We start from the raw sequence: 20,748 nt of genomic DNA on the forward strand, positions 1-20,748 counted from the left end.
TCCTGGTACCCATCCCCAGACACAGTATCAGGCTTTTTTTCAAAGAGCAAAACTCTAGTTGACAGGCCCTGGCTGACGGGATGGCTTCATGCCTGTCAGGGAAGGGAAAATGGAAGGGTCAACTTCAAAACACAGTTAGAACAACCACAGGCCTGGAGTAGAAAGAAGGATGGGAATCTTCATCTCCTCAAAGAGTTCCAGCTCACTGCTAATGCAGACAGAGCAGAACCAGAGTGGTCCCTTCTACTCTCCGCCTAGAGCACTGGAGGAGGCCACACCCCACCTGTGGAAGGCAACCTCCTGCCTGATTCCACACCCCACCTGTGGAAGGCAACCTCCTGCCTGATTCCACACCCCACCTGTGGAAGGCAACCTCCTGCCTGATTCCACACCCCACCTGTGGAAGGCAACCTCCTGCCTGATTCCACACCCCACCTGTGGAAGGCTTGCACACCTCTGCAGAGCTGGGGAAAACAAAGCGAACCAGAAAAGCAGCAGGCCCCAGTGAGTGTGGAATATTAACAACTCCACCAAAAACTTTTCAAAAGCAAGCCTGGGAGGAGAGAGGGGAAGGGCGAATGCAGCCTGTGAAGCAATGTCAAGCGTAAGTTCAAAAAGGAAACATCAAAAACATGTGCAGAGACAATGATTTCAATGTCAAGTATTTCTTCCAACACTGGGTCTTTCTTTCAAAACAATGCAGAAACATTCCCAATCTCAGACAAGGAGACAGGGCAGGGAGGGGATCCTTGACTGGGCTCTGAAGAGACCTTGCCAAGTCTTGATTAATTCCACACTTCTGAGTTTTTTTGTTTTTTGTTTCTTTTCCTTATTCCGCCTGGGTTCAGGGGTCAAGGCACCTCCTTGGCATTGGCCAAGCTGAAATTGGCAACAGATCTGGTCTTTGTGACATAGTTGACACTGTGAGTCTTTCTTTATTTCTAGGGGAAAATCCATTCATAGATGCCAAGTTTCAAATGACAAAATCCTGTCCCTTTTGCAGCAATGATCTGGACATGACTGGGGAGATAGGCACACAGCGTCATGTCATATACATGGTGCAGAATGAGAGCCACTCTCTTTAAGCCTGGCACAAGGACCCCAGCTGAGCTTCCTGTGGCTGCTCAGTCAGGAGTACTACTACTGGGTGAGTTGGATCTCACTGGGTGAAGACTCTGCACTACAAATAAAGTTCTGGGCTTGCTGGAACATTGTTTATGTATTTTTTGTGGTGACAGGGGATTGCATGTACAAAACAACTACCCGCTGAGCAGACTAGTCTCTCTAGCTCAATATTTTCAGTCTATTTCTTTGAAACAGAGAGGAGAGACAGAGTGAGGAGAAACAGCACAGCACTGCTCCACCAGCTTTGGGGCTCCTTCAATGATGTCCAGGGTGCTTGGGTTTGAACCCAGGGGGCCTGTACATGGTAAGGCACTGGCTCCACTAGATGAGCTATCCCCTGCTCCCCCTGTCCTCTTGGCCACCCAGAAGGATCAAGGTCCGTGTGTAACTGTGTAACAAATGAGTACATTCCAGAAAAACACTGTTTCATTGTTTTTCCTTTTATTTTTTTATATTGCCTGTAGGTCCTTAGTATTTACCAGTTAATAGCTAGGTTCACTACATTTTGAAACTCTATGTCATCTAAACAATAGTTCTTCCAAGGGAGACCTGAACAGGTTTGTTCAGCAGTATTACTTGAGAAAAAAAAAAGATTAAATCTAAATTCCTGGCTTGGTAATATACGTAGACTCCACATATTAAACAAGACTCCATCAGAACCATGTATGAGAAAAGAAACATCTGTTTTGGCCCTTCGTGTTGGCTTTGACAAAGACTACGCTTTCTAACTTCAGGCTGGTAATCATACCCCATTTCTAGCCTCAGGTGTCTGGCTGGGTTGGGATCTGACCCTGTGACACTACGAGCAATTTCTTCATTTCAATCTCTAGTCCAATAACTGCCAGCAATGACCTCAATTGATGTGTAGGTATCCCAGTTCCTGAACTCAGGGAAAGCATTTTATTCAGTAAGAATTTATTTTGCAGACAGACATAACTTGAGCCTAGTGGTCCAACAGTTCTCAGTGGTAATTGGCTCTCTCCCCCAAGCCAGATATTTCTTTTCTTTTTTTTTTTAAATTATTTATTCCCTTTTGTTGCCCTTGTTGTTTTATTGTTGTAGTTATTATTATTGTTGTCATTGTTGGATAGGACAGAGAGAAATGGAGAGAGGAGGGGAAGACAGAGAGGGGAGAGAAAGATAGACACCTGCAGACCTGCTTCACCGCTTGTGAAGCGACTCCCCTGCAGGTGGGGAGCCGGGGTTCGAACCGGGATCCTTATGCCGGTCCTTGTGCTTTGCACCACCTGCACTTAACCCGCTGCACTACAGCCCGACTCCCACCAGATATTTCTAACAGAAAGAAAAGCCACTGTGAACCTTGGGCTTTAGAAATCTGAGAAATGAGATCTGATGAAAAATCCTCTCAGTACTAATCCAAAGATGACCCGTGGCCAAACACACGTGCTTTTTGGCTGCTGACATCATCTCAGAGAGATGAAGCATCTTCAGGGGCCTGGGGACTTGGGCAAACTCTGCTGATGCGCTTTCTTGGGGGTAAACTTCAGGAGCCTGGAGATAATTACTGAGTTTTAATTGATCAGCTATACGCGTAGAATGCTCCACACCTTCCTCTCTAGCCCTGCTCTGTGGGCAGAACCACTGAGCCCTGCTGGCCTGAGTATCTTCACACCAAACCCAGAACTGCCAGGACTAGCTTCTCAACTACTCATTTTCATTCCTCCCCACAGAATCATCCCATTGTCCTATTTACTCCTTCTCTCTCTTCCCCTTCTCTCTTCTCTCTCCCTCTCACTCCCTCCTCTCTGTCCCCTCCCTCTTCTCTGTCTTTCTGTCTCTCTGTCTCTCTCCCCCACCCCTCTCTGCACTGGAGCCTCACTGCTCTGGGCTGACTTTTTCAGACTGAGACAAATATAGAGGGAGACTACAGCACTGAAGCTTCCTTCAGTGTTCTGGGGTCAGCCTTGAAGCTGGGCTATGCTCATGGCAAAGCAGGTGCACTATCCAAAATGAGTTATTTTGCTGATCCCAATGTATTGCTTTCTTGGCCCCCTGGCTTCCTCTTGCTAAAGCCAGTGAGGGGAAGGAATAGTTTTGTAAGAGACCCTCAAACTTGTCCCTGGGTAGGATATAAGTTCAGTCTTTGCTTTGCCCCAGACTCTGCAGGCTCTCCTCTAGTTTCCCTGAGCTACTGAGGGAGGGGTCTGAGTGTGAGAGGAGGGAGGGCTTTGGTATGTGCTCTACATGCTACAGAAATTAAGAAGACCTTTCCAGCATCTTGTACGGCAGGCTGATATTGGAAGCTCTCTCCATCTGGGCCCATCAAGCTGTTACGTGCTCTCTAAGCACAGAGACCAGAAAGCCCACAGCTCCTCCCAAACAGGGCTCCTCTCTGTCTTCAAATCCAGTGATCCAGTTCCTGCAGGGCTGCGTGGCTTCGTGTCCTTGCTGCATGTCTACAGCCCCTCCCTCTAATCATGCTGGCTGGCTGGGGGAACCTGGGTTCTCAATCTGTAACCCAAGGACCATTGGGACTCCCCAGTCTGATTTGGGGGGGGGGTGCATAAGACCCTTTCTCTCCAACAACGTGCTTATATGAGGCCAAATATTTCTTTCTCTCAACCAAAACAACACATGGTGACAGACGAAACACAGAAGCTCATGGAAGGGCGCAGTTTTCTTCTGTTAAGACATTAGAGAGAGATGTGCAAAACATAAACAATGCCACTCTTCCCATAAAATTTATGCTTTGTTTGGAAAGATAAGTCAGTTTTCTTAAAAATATGTGCTATTCCCATGCACAACTTGAACTGCTATAAAAACAAACTCATAAATTAACCACTAGGTTTTAATTGCAGAGATATGTCATACGCCAGTAGCTAAAATCCCAGAAACCAGTCTTTTCAATGATCTTCTATGGGTGGAAATGGATCTGGAAACCAAAATAACTCAAAACTTCTGCTCTAGATAAGCTCAGAAGCTCTTAGGGAGAAATCTCCTTCTGCACCAACTCGCTACAAATACATTGAAACAGTGTTACTTGGTGGCCAGAAATTCACAGTTACATCTGCCAATGGTGGGGACACGGAGGCAAGACTGAACTGGAACTCAAGATTTTGTCCTTGAGACCATTTGACTTTTTCCTGGTAGACAGCTTCTCATGGGTTGGGGACCTCTGTTCCCTCTAGTGCCAACTCCTGGTGCATGATGGTGGAGGAGATGGCCACCATTCCTCACAGTTGGTCTCACGGTGACCCTGTGAAGAGCTGTAGTGGCCCACTTGATGGGAAAAGCTGCAGTTGGAGGGAAGGAAACAGAATTTGTTGACTGTATTTTAAGTGGCACTCAGGGGAGTGGAGGGCCTTGCTCAGAGTCCTATCTGGATGATTGGGTGGATGATGGCAGGGCCAGGGGATTACCTTATCACCTGGTTTATTTCCAGTCACTTTGTCCTTTATGCCACTTTGAGAGCTGAGCATTAGCCGGTAGTCACATACCTAAAGCATATGGTGTGTGTGTGTGTGTGTGTGTGTGTGTGTGTGTGTGTGTGGTGTCAGCATGCTTCCCACGCTGACACTGTCTTGACTCTCAGATGACCCCAGAGCTACTCAGCTACTCTTGTCAGTGTTTCCATTTTATAAATAAATAAATTAAAAAAAAAGAAAAGGGCTGGGGGCCTGGGGTATGGTCAGTGGTCGAGCCCACGCTTCCATGTGTGAGGCTCTGGGTTCTACACTGCCCTCCCCCCCCCCCCCCATCAAAGAACTGGTGCCTCTTTGCTCCTTCCTATCCAGATTCTTCAAGGCTCTAAGAAATACAGCCTCACTGACTGCTTAAATATTACATTCCTACCTCCTAATGCTGAGGGCGGTTTTACACTCTAAACACCTGTTACACACAAGGACCATTTTTACAAAGGCCCCTGCTCGCAGGCTCTTTGAGCTCACACTTCATCCTTCTAATGATGACTCTAATTCCAGGGGCCTATTTGTGCAGAGAGGGAAGCGACTATCCAGACACAATGAGGTGGAAAGATGAGTAATTACCGAGCGAATTAAGCCCCCTTCCAGCTCTCCGTTCCTTTCTTGGGAGATAATTATGGTAGCTCTCTCCTCTAGCTCAGTCTATGCAGACCTGTAGTCACGCCTGACATGCCAGCTGGTTGTCCCCTCCCAGAGCAGCGGGGGCACCTGTGCCTGCCTGTGACTTGACCTTCGACCCCCCCTGCCCCCCAGCTCTGAGCAGGGTCCTCCCCTGATTGAAGACGCTGGGCCTGCTGTGTCAGATGTCACAGAAATGCCGTTCCAAGGGCTCAGCCCTGCAAGACCTTCCAGAAGCTCTGGGGGGGGGGGGGCAAGGCCCTGAGATCTGGGTTTGAATAAGATTTTAGCTGATTCTAAAGCAGGTGGAGGGCTAAGGCACTCCTGTGGGATGGACTTTCAGGGCATATGGACATGAGCTTGGCTTCATGCTAGCCAAACTACATCCACTTCACCATGTCCAGGAAGTCTGTATCCGTGACCTACAAATGTGCCTTCCTGGATCCAGCTCCAAAACAGATCTCAGGCTCTGGACCTCAGGATGTCAAGTCCTTCTGCCAGCCCCAGCCTCCGCTCTTCCTCTAGGTGGCGCTCTCATGGCTGTCTTGCTGTGCTCCTGGCTTCCTATGGCCTTCCCACCACAAAGCAAGGGAGAGGTTCTGAAATCTGGAATCAGACTGAGCCACCTCTCTTTAAACAGTCCCACGGTTCCCACTGCAGGCAGAATAAGTGCTGAGTTCTGGGCCAGGATTACAGGTACTGGTGAATGGGACGCCTTCTCATATTTCAAACCTTCTGTCTCTTCCTTCTAGGACTCAGTTCCACTGACTTCCAAGTGTCAAACAGGTCAATGTCAAGGCATTCCCCACTACATATATATATATATTTGCCTCCAGGGTTATCGCTGGGGCTCAGTGCTGCTACTATGGATCCACTGCTCCTGGTGGCCATTTCCCCCCCCCCCCCCATTTTATTTGACAGGACCGAGAGAAATTGAGAGAGGAGCGAAAGACAGAGGGGGAGGGAGAAAGAGAGAAACCTACAGACCTGCTTCATTGCTTGTGAAGCATCCCTCCTGCAGGTGGGGAGCCGGGGACTTGAACTCGGATCCTTGTGCAGGCCCTTGTGCTTAACCAGGTATGCCACCACCCAGACCCCCTCCCCCACCCGGGGCCTCTGCACTTCCTTTCCTTCTGCCAAGGGAGGGAGCGCCCAGCTCTTGCACACGCCATCCTGTATGTCCCTGTTCCAGCGCCAGTGCTCAGATTTGCCTTCCTTCTCTGACAGGAGCCTCTCCCCCACCCTAAGTTCAGAACTCGTAGCACAGCTTCCTGCCTGCTTTCTGAAACACTGCCGGTCAACTTCTCGTCAGATGCAAGCTCTTGGAGGTCAGGGATTTGTCTCCCAGCCCTCGTGCATAATGTGCCCAATTCATGGACTGGAGGCATGATGCACTTCAACCTGTTGGGACAACATTTTATCACAACGCTCTGTAACACTGTAGTCCAAAGAATACACAAATGGGTTGATTTTCCAGGAAGCTTTTGTGCTATAAAGGGCCTGGAAAAGCAGGTTAGGACTGGGCCACACTGGTCAAGCTCAGGTCACAGCAACAACACACTGGGGACACAGGGTTGGGGATAGGATGCACGTCCAAGCTCTACATGGGGCAAGCACAGCACACCAACCCACGGACACCTGCATGAAAAGGAGCCTGCCTCTGGCACAAGGAGAGAGACAAAGGAACCAGGAGGAAAGCTAAATGCTTCTCCCATGAGAAGGGAAGATGCCCTTGGACCAAGCCAGCACCATGTGGTTAGCTCACCCATGGCTGTTAAAGTGAAGAGAGGATGGAGGAAACGCAACAGTTCAGAACCAAAAAGGAGAAACAGGTATCTAAACTCAGGCCCTGGCCTCTGACTCCAAGCACAGCACACACCCATGTTGGAAGACACTCTCTTCCAGGACAAAGGTGAGCTTGTGGGGAGGGGGCCGGCTACTTCCCCCTTCTGTGGCCTGTGTGGGAACATGGCAGGTCGAGCAGGGCTCACACCTCGATCATCTCTCTAAGACAGGTAGGAGTTCACCCCCAAAGCCTCCCTGCCCCTCCTCCCTCTCCCCAGCTGGCCTGGTTGCCAGCATTCTGCACCTGGCCCGAGGGCAGGAGGGGTTTACTGAAAACTGCTGCACAGATTATAGTTAAGTTTCCATTTCCTGCAGACAAAAGGGTGTGGAAATTCCACAAATAGCTTAACCACTGAGGTTACATAAAGCCTTTGCCCCAGTCCGCTCCTGATAAGACCCCAACTTCCCTGTTCCCCAGCTTGTTCCCGCTTCACGATATTGACCTTTACAATGACTGGTCCGACCATACTTCCCTTTTTCTGCCTGCTTGTCCGAGTATAAGGACACCTCTGTGTAACCCAATAAACACGCGGTCCCCTGCCATAGTGTCCAGAGTGTCACTCTGCACGCTCACCCCTACCACGGCCTGTTCTTTTCCTCCCCTATGACCCCTCTCTGGTGGCCAACAGACTGGTGAGCGTGGGGTGGTCAAGACAGGCCATCCAGAGCTTGCCCCGCACGCCTGGAGAGTCATTCAGTGCCAGCAAGAACTTAAAGAGGAGGTCTGCTCTGGCTGGTGGATGGTGCCTGGGGCTACAGCCTGGGGAAAACCCAGTAAAGAAAATAATAATAATAATAATAATAATATTGAGAGCAGAAAAATGACAGCAAGTACTTGTGTGTAATTAGGCTCTCCTGTGACAATGAAAACAACCCAGCACTCCCCATGTCACCACTACCTTGGTGGAGGAAAAACAAGAGATAAACATTCAAGCAGCAGCCAAGCAGCCAGGAAAGCCAATAGATAAGACAGTGGCTGACACCAGGGCACTGACAGCTGAGGGGAATCCCGGTTATCTTCCAAAGCAGGAGGATTTCATTCTGCCTCGATCCTGCCCACAGCTGTGGAGAACACCCTGAATTTCTCTCCAGGGCAGAGTCCTGAGCGAATGTGACACTCATAGGCAGGGGCCAGGGAAGAGTGGGGTCCCCTCCTCCCATGCAGAGAACCCTCATCCTGTAGAAAACCCCAACTCAGCTATTAGATCCAGAGTGTGTCTGAGCTTCCTGACACATGGATATTTTATGTGTGACAAAGAAGGGACAATGACTTTTAAAAATATTATATTGGGGGCTGGGTAGCACAGCGGGTCAAGTGCACATGGCACAAAATCCAAGGACCAGCAGGGGGGTCGTTTTATAGGTGGTGAAGCATGTCTGTAGGTGTCTATCTTTCTCTCCCCCTCTCTGTTTTCCCATGCTCTCTCCATTTCTCTCTGTCCTAGTCAACAACAATGGCAGCAATAACAAAAATAATAACAACAACAATAAACAACAAAGGCAACAAAAGGGGAAAAAGCAGCCTCCAGAAGCAGTGGATTCATAATGCACTGAGCCCCAGCAATTACCCTGGAGGCAAAAAAAAATGATTTATTGGATACAGAGAGCAATCTAGAGGGAAGTGGATTGTAGAGATGAAAAGATACAGAGAGACACCTGCAACCCTGCTTCACTGCTGGCGAAGCTTTCCCCCTGCATGTAGGGACTGGGAATTTGAACTTGGCTCCTGTGGGGCTTTGCATAAGCCATCAAGCGTGGCTCGGACCATCCAAGGGGTGGACCCCTGGATGCCTGGGAGGCACCAGCCTTCCATCAGTCTCCCCAGGGGCTTTTCACTTCTATGGGTTGAGCAGGAAGGAACCTGCCTGCCTAACAGGTCCCAGTCCCCTATCAGTCTCTCTCACCTACACAAAGACCCACCTCCCCACTCTGTGCTAGCTGCTGGGTTTTGCTTCCTCATTCTCCAAGCTAGCTTGACCTAACAGTTACTGGAAAGACCCTGGTCCCCTCTCTCCTGACCATATATGGTATAAACAAGTAACTGTCTCTAAAGACCCCCAGCTGTCCCCTCCTCCCTTAACATTCCTGACCATGTAAGGCTAAGCCATAGCTGCCCTGTTCCTCCCCCTACCCCAACCTATAAAAACTCTTGCTTGCTATACAATAAACACACTGTTCAGAGGCAAGTAGCGTCCTGGGGTGATCCTTGGCTTCATCTCTTGCCGCGATCTGCAGGGAAAGACCCCCCAGCTCGCACTCACCCCTGCTGCCCTTGATTTGACCTTTTCGGCCCCCTCCTCTGGTGCGCAACAGAGTTGGGTCAGCTGACTCGGTCAGGTTGAGAAGCGGGGTCCTCGTCAGGACCCCGACAGGCTCCTTGGGCATTGTAACCTTCCTGCTCATCCAGGTGTGCCATCACTTGGCCCCCTGAAAATGACTTTATTCCAGCATCAAGCAGCCCCAATAACACTGGAGAGAAAATCCTATTGAGCTGAGAAACTGTCCAACTGACAGAGAAGAAAGAAGAAGACTTTTACTGGACATTGTCAGGTTGTGCCTGCCTGGCAGAGAACTGATTCTGATGACATGAGAAAGGTGGACTCTGTGCCTTGGGCAAGTCAGGGTCAGATTCCCAGCAAACACTCTAACCACTTGCCTTAGGCTCCTTAGTGAATTAGGTCTTTTTTTAAAATTTAAAAAATTTATTTTTATTATTTTTTATTTTTAACCAGAGCACTGTTCAGCTCTGGCTTACAGTGGTGCGGGGGATTGAACCTGGGACTTTGGAGCCTCAGGAAGCACGACAATCTGTTTGCATGACCATTATGCTATCTACACTCCTTGAATTAGTTCTTTAACCAATCAGATGGGTGCTCTTAGCTTTTCAACCAATCAGATGGGTGATCTTAGCTTTTCAACCAATCAGATGAGTGTGCTTTAGTTTGAGGGAAAGCAAAGATGAACGTCCTTCAGTGTGAGTGAAGCTAGTTCTTTATTGAATCTGATGAAAGACGAGAGGTTAATGAGCAGGGTGATTCCAGTAACTACTGCCCAGGTTAGCATGTGGAATATGTTCCAGAACCTTTTGAGCTCTCCCACAGGGGCATGCCTCAGATGCAGGTGCTGTACGCTGCCATTCTGAAGGTCGTGTGGGGAGACCACTGGTAATAGAAACCTCACCCAGTTTCTACTCCTGCACTAAACCCCCAAATGTCTTGGCTGTATCTGTGAAATATCTTTTTTTTTTCATTATTTTAGAGAGAGAGAGAGAGAGAGAGAAGAGAAACCCTAAGACAGTGATCCAACATCTTCCCTCTGTTGTCCATGGTGCTCCCATGTGGTGCTGGGCTTCAAGTCAAGGATGACTTTGTATGAGGTTAGGCACTTGCTCTATTGAGTGAGCTACCTACTGACACTCACTGGTAACATATTTGTGAATATTCATTTTATTTGTTTCACATGATACACACACACACATACACACACATACACACACACACATACGATGCCACGTTCATACATGCAATGCTCAAGATTGAACCAAAAACTTCAAAAGTGCAAGCGTGATGCTATACCAGTTGATTTATTTCCCCAGATGCCTTTGGCCATTTATTTATTTTGCCACTAGTGTTACTCAGTAACTGTAGGATTCTACTACTCCGTGTGGTCATTTTTTTTAAGACTGTGTGTGTGTGTGTGTGTGTGTGTGTGTGTGTGTGAGAGAGAGAGAGAGAGAGAGAGAGAGAGAAAGAGAGACAGAGAGGGAGGGAGGGAGAGAGAGAAGTAGAGGGAGGAGGGACACCATAGCATCATTCCACTGCTTGTGAGCCTCCTCCTCCCCCAATAGGCATCCAACCACCACATGTGGTTCCTGAGTCTCAAATCAGGATCTATGCACAGGGCAGCACATGCACTCTAGTGGTGAGCCACCTGCCAGTCCCTCTTTAGTCTTATCTTAAAACCAAAATGATCCCAAGAAGAATTAGCAGAATAAATAGACCTCCGAGGCTCAAGTCCTTGCAAGAAATAAGAGCCTTGAACATGAGTCCTACAACTTGCCCCTAGACAACTAGCTACTCTTGTCTTATTAATATACACTGCAGTTTCCAGAAACCATCCTTGAACAACTGCCAGTCTGTAAGATCCATTTTCCAGGACCCCACAGAGATGAGATTCAGATGGGTCTGAGTGTGGCAGCTCTTGGTGTGCTTTCAAAGCACCTGCCCGTGGAAACCCTTTTCGGGATGGTACAACAGTACCCCATCAGGGCTCCCAAGATGGGCTGTGTGCAAGACCACGTGCTGCAGGCCTGGCATGTCTGTCCCTCCTGGATGGATGGCGGCGACTTGGCTGGAGCAGGAGCAGATGCACAGGGTCTTTGGGGAGAGAGCAATCCATCACACGCTCTGCTCTGATAAGAGCTGAACTTGGACAACATGCATGGCCATGGCACCACACTAAATCGCTCCTAAATCAGAGCAATTACGGAGGATTACCACAAGCCCCCACATCAGAATTCAAGTGGAGAGAAACACAGAGTTCTTGATGACAGCAACAGCGAGAAATAAATTGGAAGCAGGGGGCTGTTTCCTGTGTCAGGCGGGAAGCTTGGTGGCCAGAGGGAAAACAGTTCTTCACAAGTGTCTTTACACTAATCTCCCTTTTCTAACACATCAACCTAATTTCTTCTTCTCTGTTCCAACACCCTCAGCCCACTGCCTGCCCTCTGCACCCAGCCTCACCTGGGAGGTGCTAACCAAGGGACTTCTGCAATACCACACACAGGAAGAGTCAGGATCACAGACTCACCGTAAAAAGTCAGTTGTCCCCTCGCTACGTTTCTGCCCCTGGTGTTCTCCACAACGCACTCGTACACGCCGGCGTCTTCCTGCTGAAAGTTGGGAATTTCTAGGATCCCATTGGACTTGTGTCTCCTGGCTTTCTGGGCTATGGCCTTCCCATCTGCTCTTCTCCAGGTGATGGTTGGCACTGGGCTGTGAGTGAGAAGATACAGGCATGAATAAAGTGAGGGGACATCTAGTGTGTGTGTGCGTGCGTGTGTGTGTGTGTGTGTGTACGTGTGCGTGTGCGTGTAGGGGGGTTCTTTTCCTAACAGCTTTACTGCACTGCAATTCACAGGCCACATAACTCACCCACTTACTGTATAAGCTCTATGTTTTTTGGTCCTTTCAAAGTTGTCCACACATGAACACATCCATTCAGAACAGTTAACACCCCAGAAAGGTCACTTTAGACCCACAGCAGTTAATCCTCATTTTCACTCTCATAACCTTCTTCTTGGATCGGAGCAACAGTGAGCCCAATTTCTTGCTTACTGTGGACTTTGAAATAAATGGAATCATAAAACAGGTGACTGGCTTCTTTCACCTAGCATACTATTTATTTTCTATAATTCATGTGCAATACTAGTAACCAGTTCACTCTTTACCAGAGCACTGCTCAGCTCAGGCTTACAGTGGGGTAGGGGATTGAACCTGGGACTTAAGAGTCTCAAGCATGAAAGTCTTTTGCATAAGCACTACCTTCTCAGCCCCAAATTAAATTAATTTAAAATGTTTACTCTGGGGGAGGGAGGGAGAGAGAGGGAGGGAGGGAGAGAGAGGGAGGGATAGAAAGAGAGAGAGAGAGAGGGAGAAAGAGAGAGAGAGGGAGAGAGAGAGAGAGAGAGAGAAAGACAGACAGAGAGAATCAAAGCAGAGCTCAGTTCCTGCATTTGCCTAGAATCCCACACTTGCAACTCCAGTGTTTTTCTCACCAAGCCATTTCCTCAGCTCGTATCAAGTCTTCAAGGCTGGTCCACAGAGCAGCAGTTGCCAGTATTTCATTCTTTTTACAGATAATGGATCCCTTTGGTGGATGACAGCTCACTTGATGAATATATACTCTGTTTATTGGTTCCTCAGCACTGTTTCAAGCCTTGGTTGTGGTGAGTGAGGGTGCCATGCACTCTTATGTGGGTGTGTCAACCCCCTTGGGCAGCTATGTTGGAGTTGGACTGCTGGGTCATGTGGCAGCTCCAAGGAAAGAAAACATCGCCCCTTCTCTGGACCTCTGCTCAGGGCAGCCTGCCTCCTCCTCCATCTGGCTCTAAGCATGCCAGCCTGCATGATCAGACTGCTTGTGGAAATGTACCCATTCATACACTGGTATCATGGTTGAGTCTATCTGCACCTCCTATATTGGGATGTCCTGCTTCTCTTAAAATCAAATGACCTAAACCCAAACAAACAAGACAAACAAACAAGGCCCAGGTGGTAGCGCAGCGGGTTACGTGCACATGGCATGAAGCACAAGGACCAGAGTAAGGATACCGGTTCAAGCCCCTGGCTCTCCACTTGCAGGGGGGTCGCTTCACAGGCAGTGAAGCAGGTCTGCAGGTGTCTGTCTTTCTCTCCCCTTCTCTGTCTTCCCTTCCTCTCTCCATTTCTTTCTCTGTCCTATCCAAAAAAAAAAAAAAATCAAATGACCTTCCTCCTTAACTTTAAGTAACGTGACCAGACTTTTATGCTAGATTAGCACTGAAGTAATTGTTTGGGGCTGAGTTGGAACCTTATATAAGACAGCTCCATGTTAGGGCTGGAATCTGGACCACACACACATAGCCTTCTTGGTGACTTATCTCCCAAGTCCTAAATTAGACTTTTTTTTTTTCTTTCCCCAATCAAGTTATCACTGGGACTTGGTGCTGGCACTACAAATCCACTACTCCCAGTGGCCATCCCCCATTTCTATTTTTATTAGATAGGGCAGACATAAATTGAGAAAGGGGGGTTAGAGGGGGAGAGAGAAAGAGAGACACTGGCAGGCCTGCTTCAACATTCATGAATTCCCTCCATCCTTCCTGCAGGTAAGAAGCAATAGCTTAAACCTGGGTCCTTGTGCAAGATAACCTGTTAAGTGCACCACTGTCAAGATCCCCTGAATTAGATTTTTATATACCTGTTACATTTATTTCCCAGTACATCCCCCCCCGCCCAGTTCACAGTCAGGGAAGAGACAAGGTCTGTGTGGATGTGTCTGGGTAAGGCCTGCACGTTCTGTCCACTGCTCCCATGGGTGAGACACCAGCCCTCCCCAAGGCTGAGCTTAGTGGGGTCAGGATGTGTGGTCCACACTCAAGCAACAAGTGCACTCACAGAAGGCCAGGAGGCAGGCAGCCTGAGGATGACGCTTTCCTTTTGATAGGGAGATAAAGGAAAGAAGCACTCTGGGGGTGGGGTTCCTCTGTGCCCCTAGACCTCTCAGTCTACAGTCACTGATGCAGGATGCCACTGAAAACACAAGGGGGTGCCATGGAGAAGCTCTGATGCGGCTATCTGGCAGTAGAGAGAATTATTCACTTATTCACCTTCCAGCAAGACACACCCAGAGAAGCAATTAAACTAAAAGCATACTCATCTCCTCTGGAAAACCCGAGATGGTGTTTAAGGAATTATACCACTGATGAGTGACTGTGGTCTATATACACAATGGAATACTACCACTCAATTACTAAGAATGAGGAGGTCACCTTCTTCACCTCATCTTGGATGGAGCTTGAAGGAATCATGTGAAGTGAGAGAAGCCAGAAGGAGAAGGATGAATATGGGATGATCTCACTCAGAAACAGAAGTTGGGAAAAAAAAAAAGAAAGAAAAAGAACAGAAGGGGAAGCACAACACGGAACTCGGACTGGGTGTGGTGTATTGCATCAAGTCAAGGACTCTGGTGGGAGGGGGGCTTTTCGGTCCTAGTGAATGGTGGTGGATGAAGACCTAGGCTGGGGCTGAGAGTGTTCTGCAGAAAACTGAGAAACTTTGCACATATATCAACAACTGTATTTACTATAAACCATTAATTCCTGTAATAAAAATATATATATTAAGTTATTCTTGGAAGTGTTATAAAAATTGAGCATACTATGTTCATTGCATTGTTAAAAGCAAAAAACAAGTTTATATATATAAAAAGGAATTAAGGGGCCAAACAGTGGTGCACCTGGTTAAGTGTACACATTACAGTGCACAAGGACCCAGGTTCAAACCTCTGGTCCCTACTTGCAGGGGGGAAGCTTCGTGAGTGGTGAAGCAGTGCTGTAGTTGTCTCTCCCTCACTATTTTTCCCTTCCCAAAATCTCTCCCTAAATGTTCAATAATAAATCAATAAAACTATAAAAATGATTTTAAAACAGGAATTAAAGACATCACCATGGTGGACTATGCTTATTCATGAGGGGACCCAGTGTTTTCCACAGAGGCTGGATGGAAAAGCAGATGGGACTGGGCCTCAAGTCCCCATTGTCTCACCTTCCTGATGAGACAAGTTCACGTGTCTCCAAAGTCGCTTTAAGAACCTGTCATGGCAGCTGGGCTTGTGGGCCCAAACACTGTCCAGAGCCCAGAGGAGCCCAGTTCGGGGCTTTAGTTTTGACTGAGTGACCCACGCAGTGTGGGCAGGATTTAAGACACCTCTTCAGAGAGGGGGCCTGGCATCCGATCAACTTCAGCACAGTGGCCGCTTCAAGGGGGCCCCTTACTATTTCTCCTGACCTGTGAGGCCACCTGCTGTCCCCCTGCCTTCTAGTGAAGTCCCTAGGGCATGTGCTTTAATGAAAAGTGTGTGTGTGTGGGGGGGAGAGGCGGGTGGTCGTGCACCCGCTTAAGCTCACATAGTACTATGCGCAAGGACCCATGCAAGGATCTGGGTTCCAGTCACCACTCCCCACCTGCAGGGGGGTCGCTTCAGAAGTGGTGAAGCAAGTCTGCAGGTGTCTATCTTTCTCACTCCCTCTCTACCTCCCCATCTCCTCATTTTTCTCTCTGTCCTAGCCAATAAAATGGGGAAACAAAAGGCCACCAGGAACAGTGGATTCGTAGTGCTGGCACTGAGCTGCAGGGATAACCCAGGAGGCAAAAATAAATACATAAAAAAAAAAGTGGGGAGAAGGGTGTCAGGAGCCAGCACAGCCCGTGCGAGCAGCCATGTGCACACTGCAGGTCACAGAGGCTGCCGGTTCAATGCCTGGCCTTACGCCAGAACTCAGCAGTGCTTCCTCTTCCATCATAGGTCAAGAAATGGATCTTCACAAACAAATCCAAAGAAAAGCAGGCCCTCTTTCTGGAATGAGTCTCCCAGTAGTGAGTGAATCACAGGTCTTTTCCTGACTCCCATGTTGCTGTATGACTTGGAGTTGAGTGCGGACACAGAGCTCAGCCCCGCAGCCCTGTTCCCATCTATTCTGTGTGGTGGCTTGTGGGACAGCACGTAGGTCTCCACTGGAGCGAAGCAGAGACCTGAGTGAGGTCCGCACGGCAGTGACTCAGAACGTAGGCTCCAGTGGGCCGGAAAGCACCCAAACCATACTGACATAGGGTGAGGGTGTCGGTGCCACGGTCTGAGCCACCTCCAGGAGCAGAAAGGGAGGGGGCTCTTCCCTGGGGTCGGCAGAGGGTGGAGCCAGGGGGATAGTCATGGGCATCTTAGAAATATACATGATCTTAAAACGTTCCTTCAGATGGTGGCTAGCACCAAACCTTTCCTGCAGGCTGCTGGTGGCATCTGAACTCCCCCCCGCCATGTCACGACCCCATGCCCTCTGATATGGAAGGGTCACGGGCCCCCATCAGGCTCACGTGAGAGGTTTCACAGACCCTAGTTGCCTCCATAAGATAGAGACTCTGAAACAAGATTAGGGCTCCAGCATCCCCAGCCAGAGCAGGAGGTGTAAGAAAAGTAGAGGGGAGGGAGAGGAGGAGGAGCAGACTTACTTTCCCAGGGCGAAGCACTCCAGCCGGGCAGCTGTCCCTTTAGCTGTGGGGACCATTTCCGGGAACTGCACTTCTATCTTGGGCTCATACTCGCCCATTACCCCTGTGAAGACAAGCAGAAGAGTTGAATCCTGGATTCTTGCCCAAAGCACACAAGGGTGTTGTTATCTAAGGAGGAACTCTGAGGGGCCAGGTGGTGATGCACCCAATTGAGTGTATATACACCATGCACTAGGACCTGGGTTCAAGTCCCCAGTCCCGACCTGGAGGGAGGAGCCACAGGAGTGATGAAACAATGCTGCAGGTGACTCTCCCCCTTCCCTCTCAGTTTCCCTCTCTCTATCATATATATATAGTAAGTTTTTTTAAATTGTATTATCTTTATTTAGTAGACAGAGAAAACCAGAAATCAAGAGGGAAAGGGGTGACAGACAGAAAGACACCTGCAACACTGCTTCACCACTCACAACACTTTCCCCATGCAGGTGGGGACTGGGGGCTCAAACCTGGGCCCTTGCACATTGTAAGATGTGTGCTCAACCAGTTGGGCCACCACCTGGTTCCGGTAAATGTATTTTTTAAAATCATTAAAAAATGAGGAGACTCTGCAGCACATTGGGTGGGGTAACACCTTCCTTCCAGACAACCTGGCCCCTCTCACGGGGGAGACAAGGAGCCTGCGTGCTACCTGCTCTTACCCTGCACTGTTGAGAAATGCTCTGATTTCAGGTAGTCAGGAAACACACAAAAGGCTAGAGCTCTGGCCCTGGGGAAACTCAACCAATCAACTTTTTTTGGGAAACATACTAGTGAAAAATTTCAAAGATTGAGAATACCGGCACGCTTTATTGAGTCTAAATAAGAAAAACATTTCCAAGTAATTAATTTCTGGCCATGAGTGACTTTCCTTTCACTTTCAAGACTAACTGCAATTAATCACAAGATAGGACGTGTAAGGTGACAGCTAGGGCCTATGTGCGTCTCACGTTTTGAGCCGAATGGCCAAGAGTCACAGGAAACAAAAGGAAACTCTGACCCCACCTTGCCATCGGGGTCATGCTCCTCCACCTTCCTGCATGCTGGGAAAGGTACTCAGTTATGGTCAAGACACCACGGAAGAACAAAATCCATGCTTGATGATGAAATGCCTGCCAACTAACTGTTTCCTATCAATGCACCATTTTATATGACTGCAAGGAGCTAGCAAGTAGGCAAACTATGGAGATACCCCCCAACTTAATTTTCATTCTAAACTTTCTCAGAGAGAGAGAGATGGAGCAGTGAGGAGATTGAGAGACAGAGATATCAATGGCAGAGAGAGTAGCGACAACTCTAGTCTATCTGTGCCTCTGGTGGGGGCGCAGGACAAAAGATGGGCTCAGAGAGTTGTCATCCTTATCTTTGCTGCTGTGGGGAGATTTTCATTCATACAGAGACTGCACACATTAAAATCATAAAAAAAAAGACAAAACCACAAAGGAACCTCTTTTCTTTAACTATAGTGTGAACATTTTGGGGAACACCTGTGAACTGTTCCCTTTTATTTGGTTACATCTGGCACAAGCTATATATTTTGACTAGTCCCCTCACTTTAACTGTTTTGGCCTTCATGTTTGACATTAAAATTTTAAAGCTGTTTTTAAAAAAAAAATTTTTTTTTTGAGAATCCAAAGGTCCCTTAAATCATGACTGCATTTCCCGGCCCTTTCTCTGGCCACCTGGACTCTATTGAACTTAATTGGTCTGCAGCTGCTCTCATGAACTGCAGGATGACAGTGGGAAGGCGCAAAGCTATGGATGGATCAAGGCTCCCAATCCCTTTTCTGTCTTCTGATGATTTCACAAGGTGACCTGTGTCCACAAGACCAGGTGAGGCAGTGCCAGCCCGGCCTCTGGGATGGCAGGAGCGGTAAGGATGGACATTCTGGGCAAGGCCCCTCCCTCCTGCATGAGACCTGTGACTCCAGTACCAGGATGACTCTCAGCAGCAGCTTTCGCTTCTAACCAAATCACTGATTGGTTCTGTCTTATGATGGCATAAGTGGTTAAACCTATGACCTGCCTCAGAGCCTTAGATATCAAAATCTTTTCCATAACTACTATGGTATCTCTCTGGCTGTCCCTATTAGGGTTTTGTTTGTTTGTGGTTTGTCTCCAGGTTTATCGCTCGGGCTTGGTGCCTGTACTATGAACCCACTACTCCTGAAGAGCATTTTTTCCCCATTGTCATAGGAGTTGTTGTTATTGTTGTCGTTGTTGGATAGGACAGAGAGAAATGCAGAGAGGAGGGGAAGACAGAGAGGGGGAGTGAAAGACTGATACCTGCAGACCTGCTTCACCGCTTTCGAAGTACCCCCCCTGCAGGTGGGGAGTTGGGGACTTGAACCAGGATTCTTGTACCTGTCCTAGTGCTTAGCACTATGTGCACTTAACCTGGTGTGCTACTGCCATGCCCTCCCATTAGCTTTTATTACATCATTTAAGGGGAGAGAGGGAGAGAGAGGGGGGTGGGGAGAGAAAAGAAAGTGATTCCTGTGGCTGTTACTGCCTACAAGAACCCAGAATTTAACAGAAACCACTGGCACACTGCAGAATCTGAACGGGGCCTCAGCCACACAGCACGCTTGTTTAACTACAATTTTCAGAGCGCTGGGCTGGCAGACAAGGCTCATTTGCAGAGTTGCGTGCCCTAAGATTTTGCCAACACCTGCTGGAGCTGGAATCTGTGTGGCTGAATTAAACCACAGAAGGGACTTGTATCAGTTTCGACAGAGTGATATTTTCCTACTGAAAAAAAAAATACTGCCAACAGCGCATGATGGAAACTTCCCACGTGGATTATCTTGAGGAACAGGCCATATGATGTCTGTTCCATTAACCTGACAATATTTGCAAATATCTGATCAGTCATTCCCATGCATGAGTCCACCGTTTTGACCTGGAGGGAGAGCTGATGAAGGAGCTTGGGTCCCTGGCTTCCAGAAATATTTCAGCCTCCAGCAGGTGAATCTCCTTTGAGACTTGGGTTTGAGCTGCAATCTGTCCAAGCAAGAAGTAAGAAGTCCCTGGTGTTGGAGAGAAGGAGCAAGGATGCAGAGGTTTACACGTCACCTCTTGGTTCAGGGGTGTCCATGTAACCTCAGAAAAAAGTATGGAAGGCGTGAAGATAATATGCATGACTGGACTTGAGTCCCTTGCCTCCCTTAAATTTGGGAAGAAGTGAAGAGACTGTTATTCTGGAAGCTGTCCCTTCTGTAGGCAACTGCCTATGTGGCCACACATGCTTGGGTCAGCCCTGAAACTATTGGTCAACAAACTCCAGCTTGGGTGATCCATCAGCAGGTGAATTACAAGCCTGAGCAATTCACTGACTCTTTTTTTTAAAAAAAATTTTATTTATTGCCTTTGGTTGCCCTTGTTGTTTTATTGTTGTAGTCATTACTGCTGTTATTGATGCTGTTGTTGGATAGGACAGAGAGAAATTGAGAGAGGAGGGGAAGACAGAGAGGGGGAGAGAAGGACAGACACCTGCAGACCTGCTTTACCACCTGTGAAGCAACTTCCCTGCAGGTGGGGAGCCAGGGGCTCGAACCAGGATCCTTCTACTGGTCCTTGTGCTTTGTGCCACCTGCGCTTAACCCGCTGTGCTACCGCCACTGAAAGACTCTTTCAGGTGAAAGGAAGCCAACGCTGTCTTCCCTTGAGGATATTTGTTCATCTTTCTTGTATTAGGGAGTTCAATTTTTTATTGCCAATAGAGTTATCTCTGGGACTTGGTGCCTGCACAACAAATTCATTACTCTTAGCAGTCGTTTTCCCTCCCTCCCTCCCTCCCTCCCTCCCTCCCTTCTTTCCTTCCTCCCTCCCTCCCTTCCTTCCTTCCTTCCTTCCTTCCTTCCTTCCTTCCTTCCTTCCTTCCTTCCTTTCCATAGGACAGAGAGGAATTGAGA

At 48.3% G+C, this 20,748-nt stretch overlaps 1 protein-coding gene across 4 annotated transcripts in view; it reads right to left on the reverse strand.

Annotated features, from left to right (window-relative positions):
• Positions 1-20,748, reverse strand: part of LOC103124848 (contactin-4) — a 422,242-nt gene that overhangs the window by 143,703 nt on the left and 257,791 nt on the right. For all 4 annotated transcript variants that reach the window (XM_060180337.1, XM_060180335.1, XM_060180336.1 and 1 more), the window contains exons 6-7: positions 16,799-16,901; positions 11,841-12,025 (exon numbers count right to left, since the gene is read on the reverse strand). In XM_060180337.1, the coding sequence (XP_060036320.1) occupies positions 11,841-12,025; positions 16,799-16,901 (288 nt within the window). The remainder of the gene's footprint in view (positions 1-11,840; positions 12,026-16,798; positions 16,902-20,748) is intronic.

Source organism: Erinaceus europaeus, chromosome 21 (assembly GCF_950295315.1).
Source record: "Erinaceus europaeus chromosome 21, mEriEur2.1, whole genome shotgun sequence".
NCBI classification, from domain to species: domain Eukaryota; kingdom Metazoa; phylum Chordata; class Mammalia; order Eulipotyphla; family Erinaceidae; genus Erinaceus; species Erinaceus europaeus.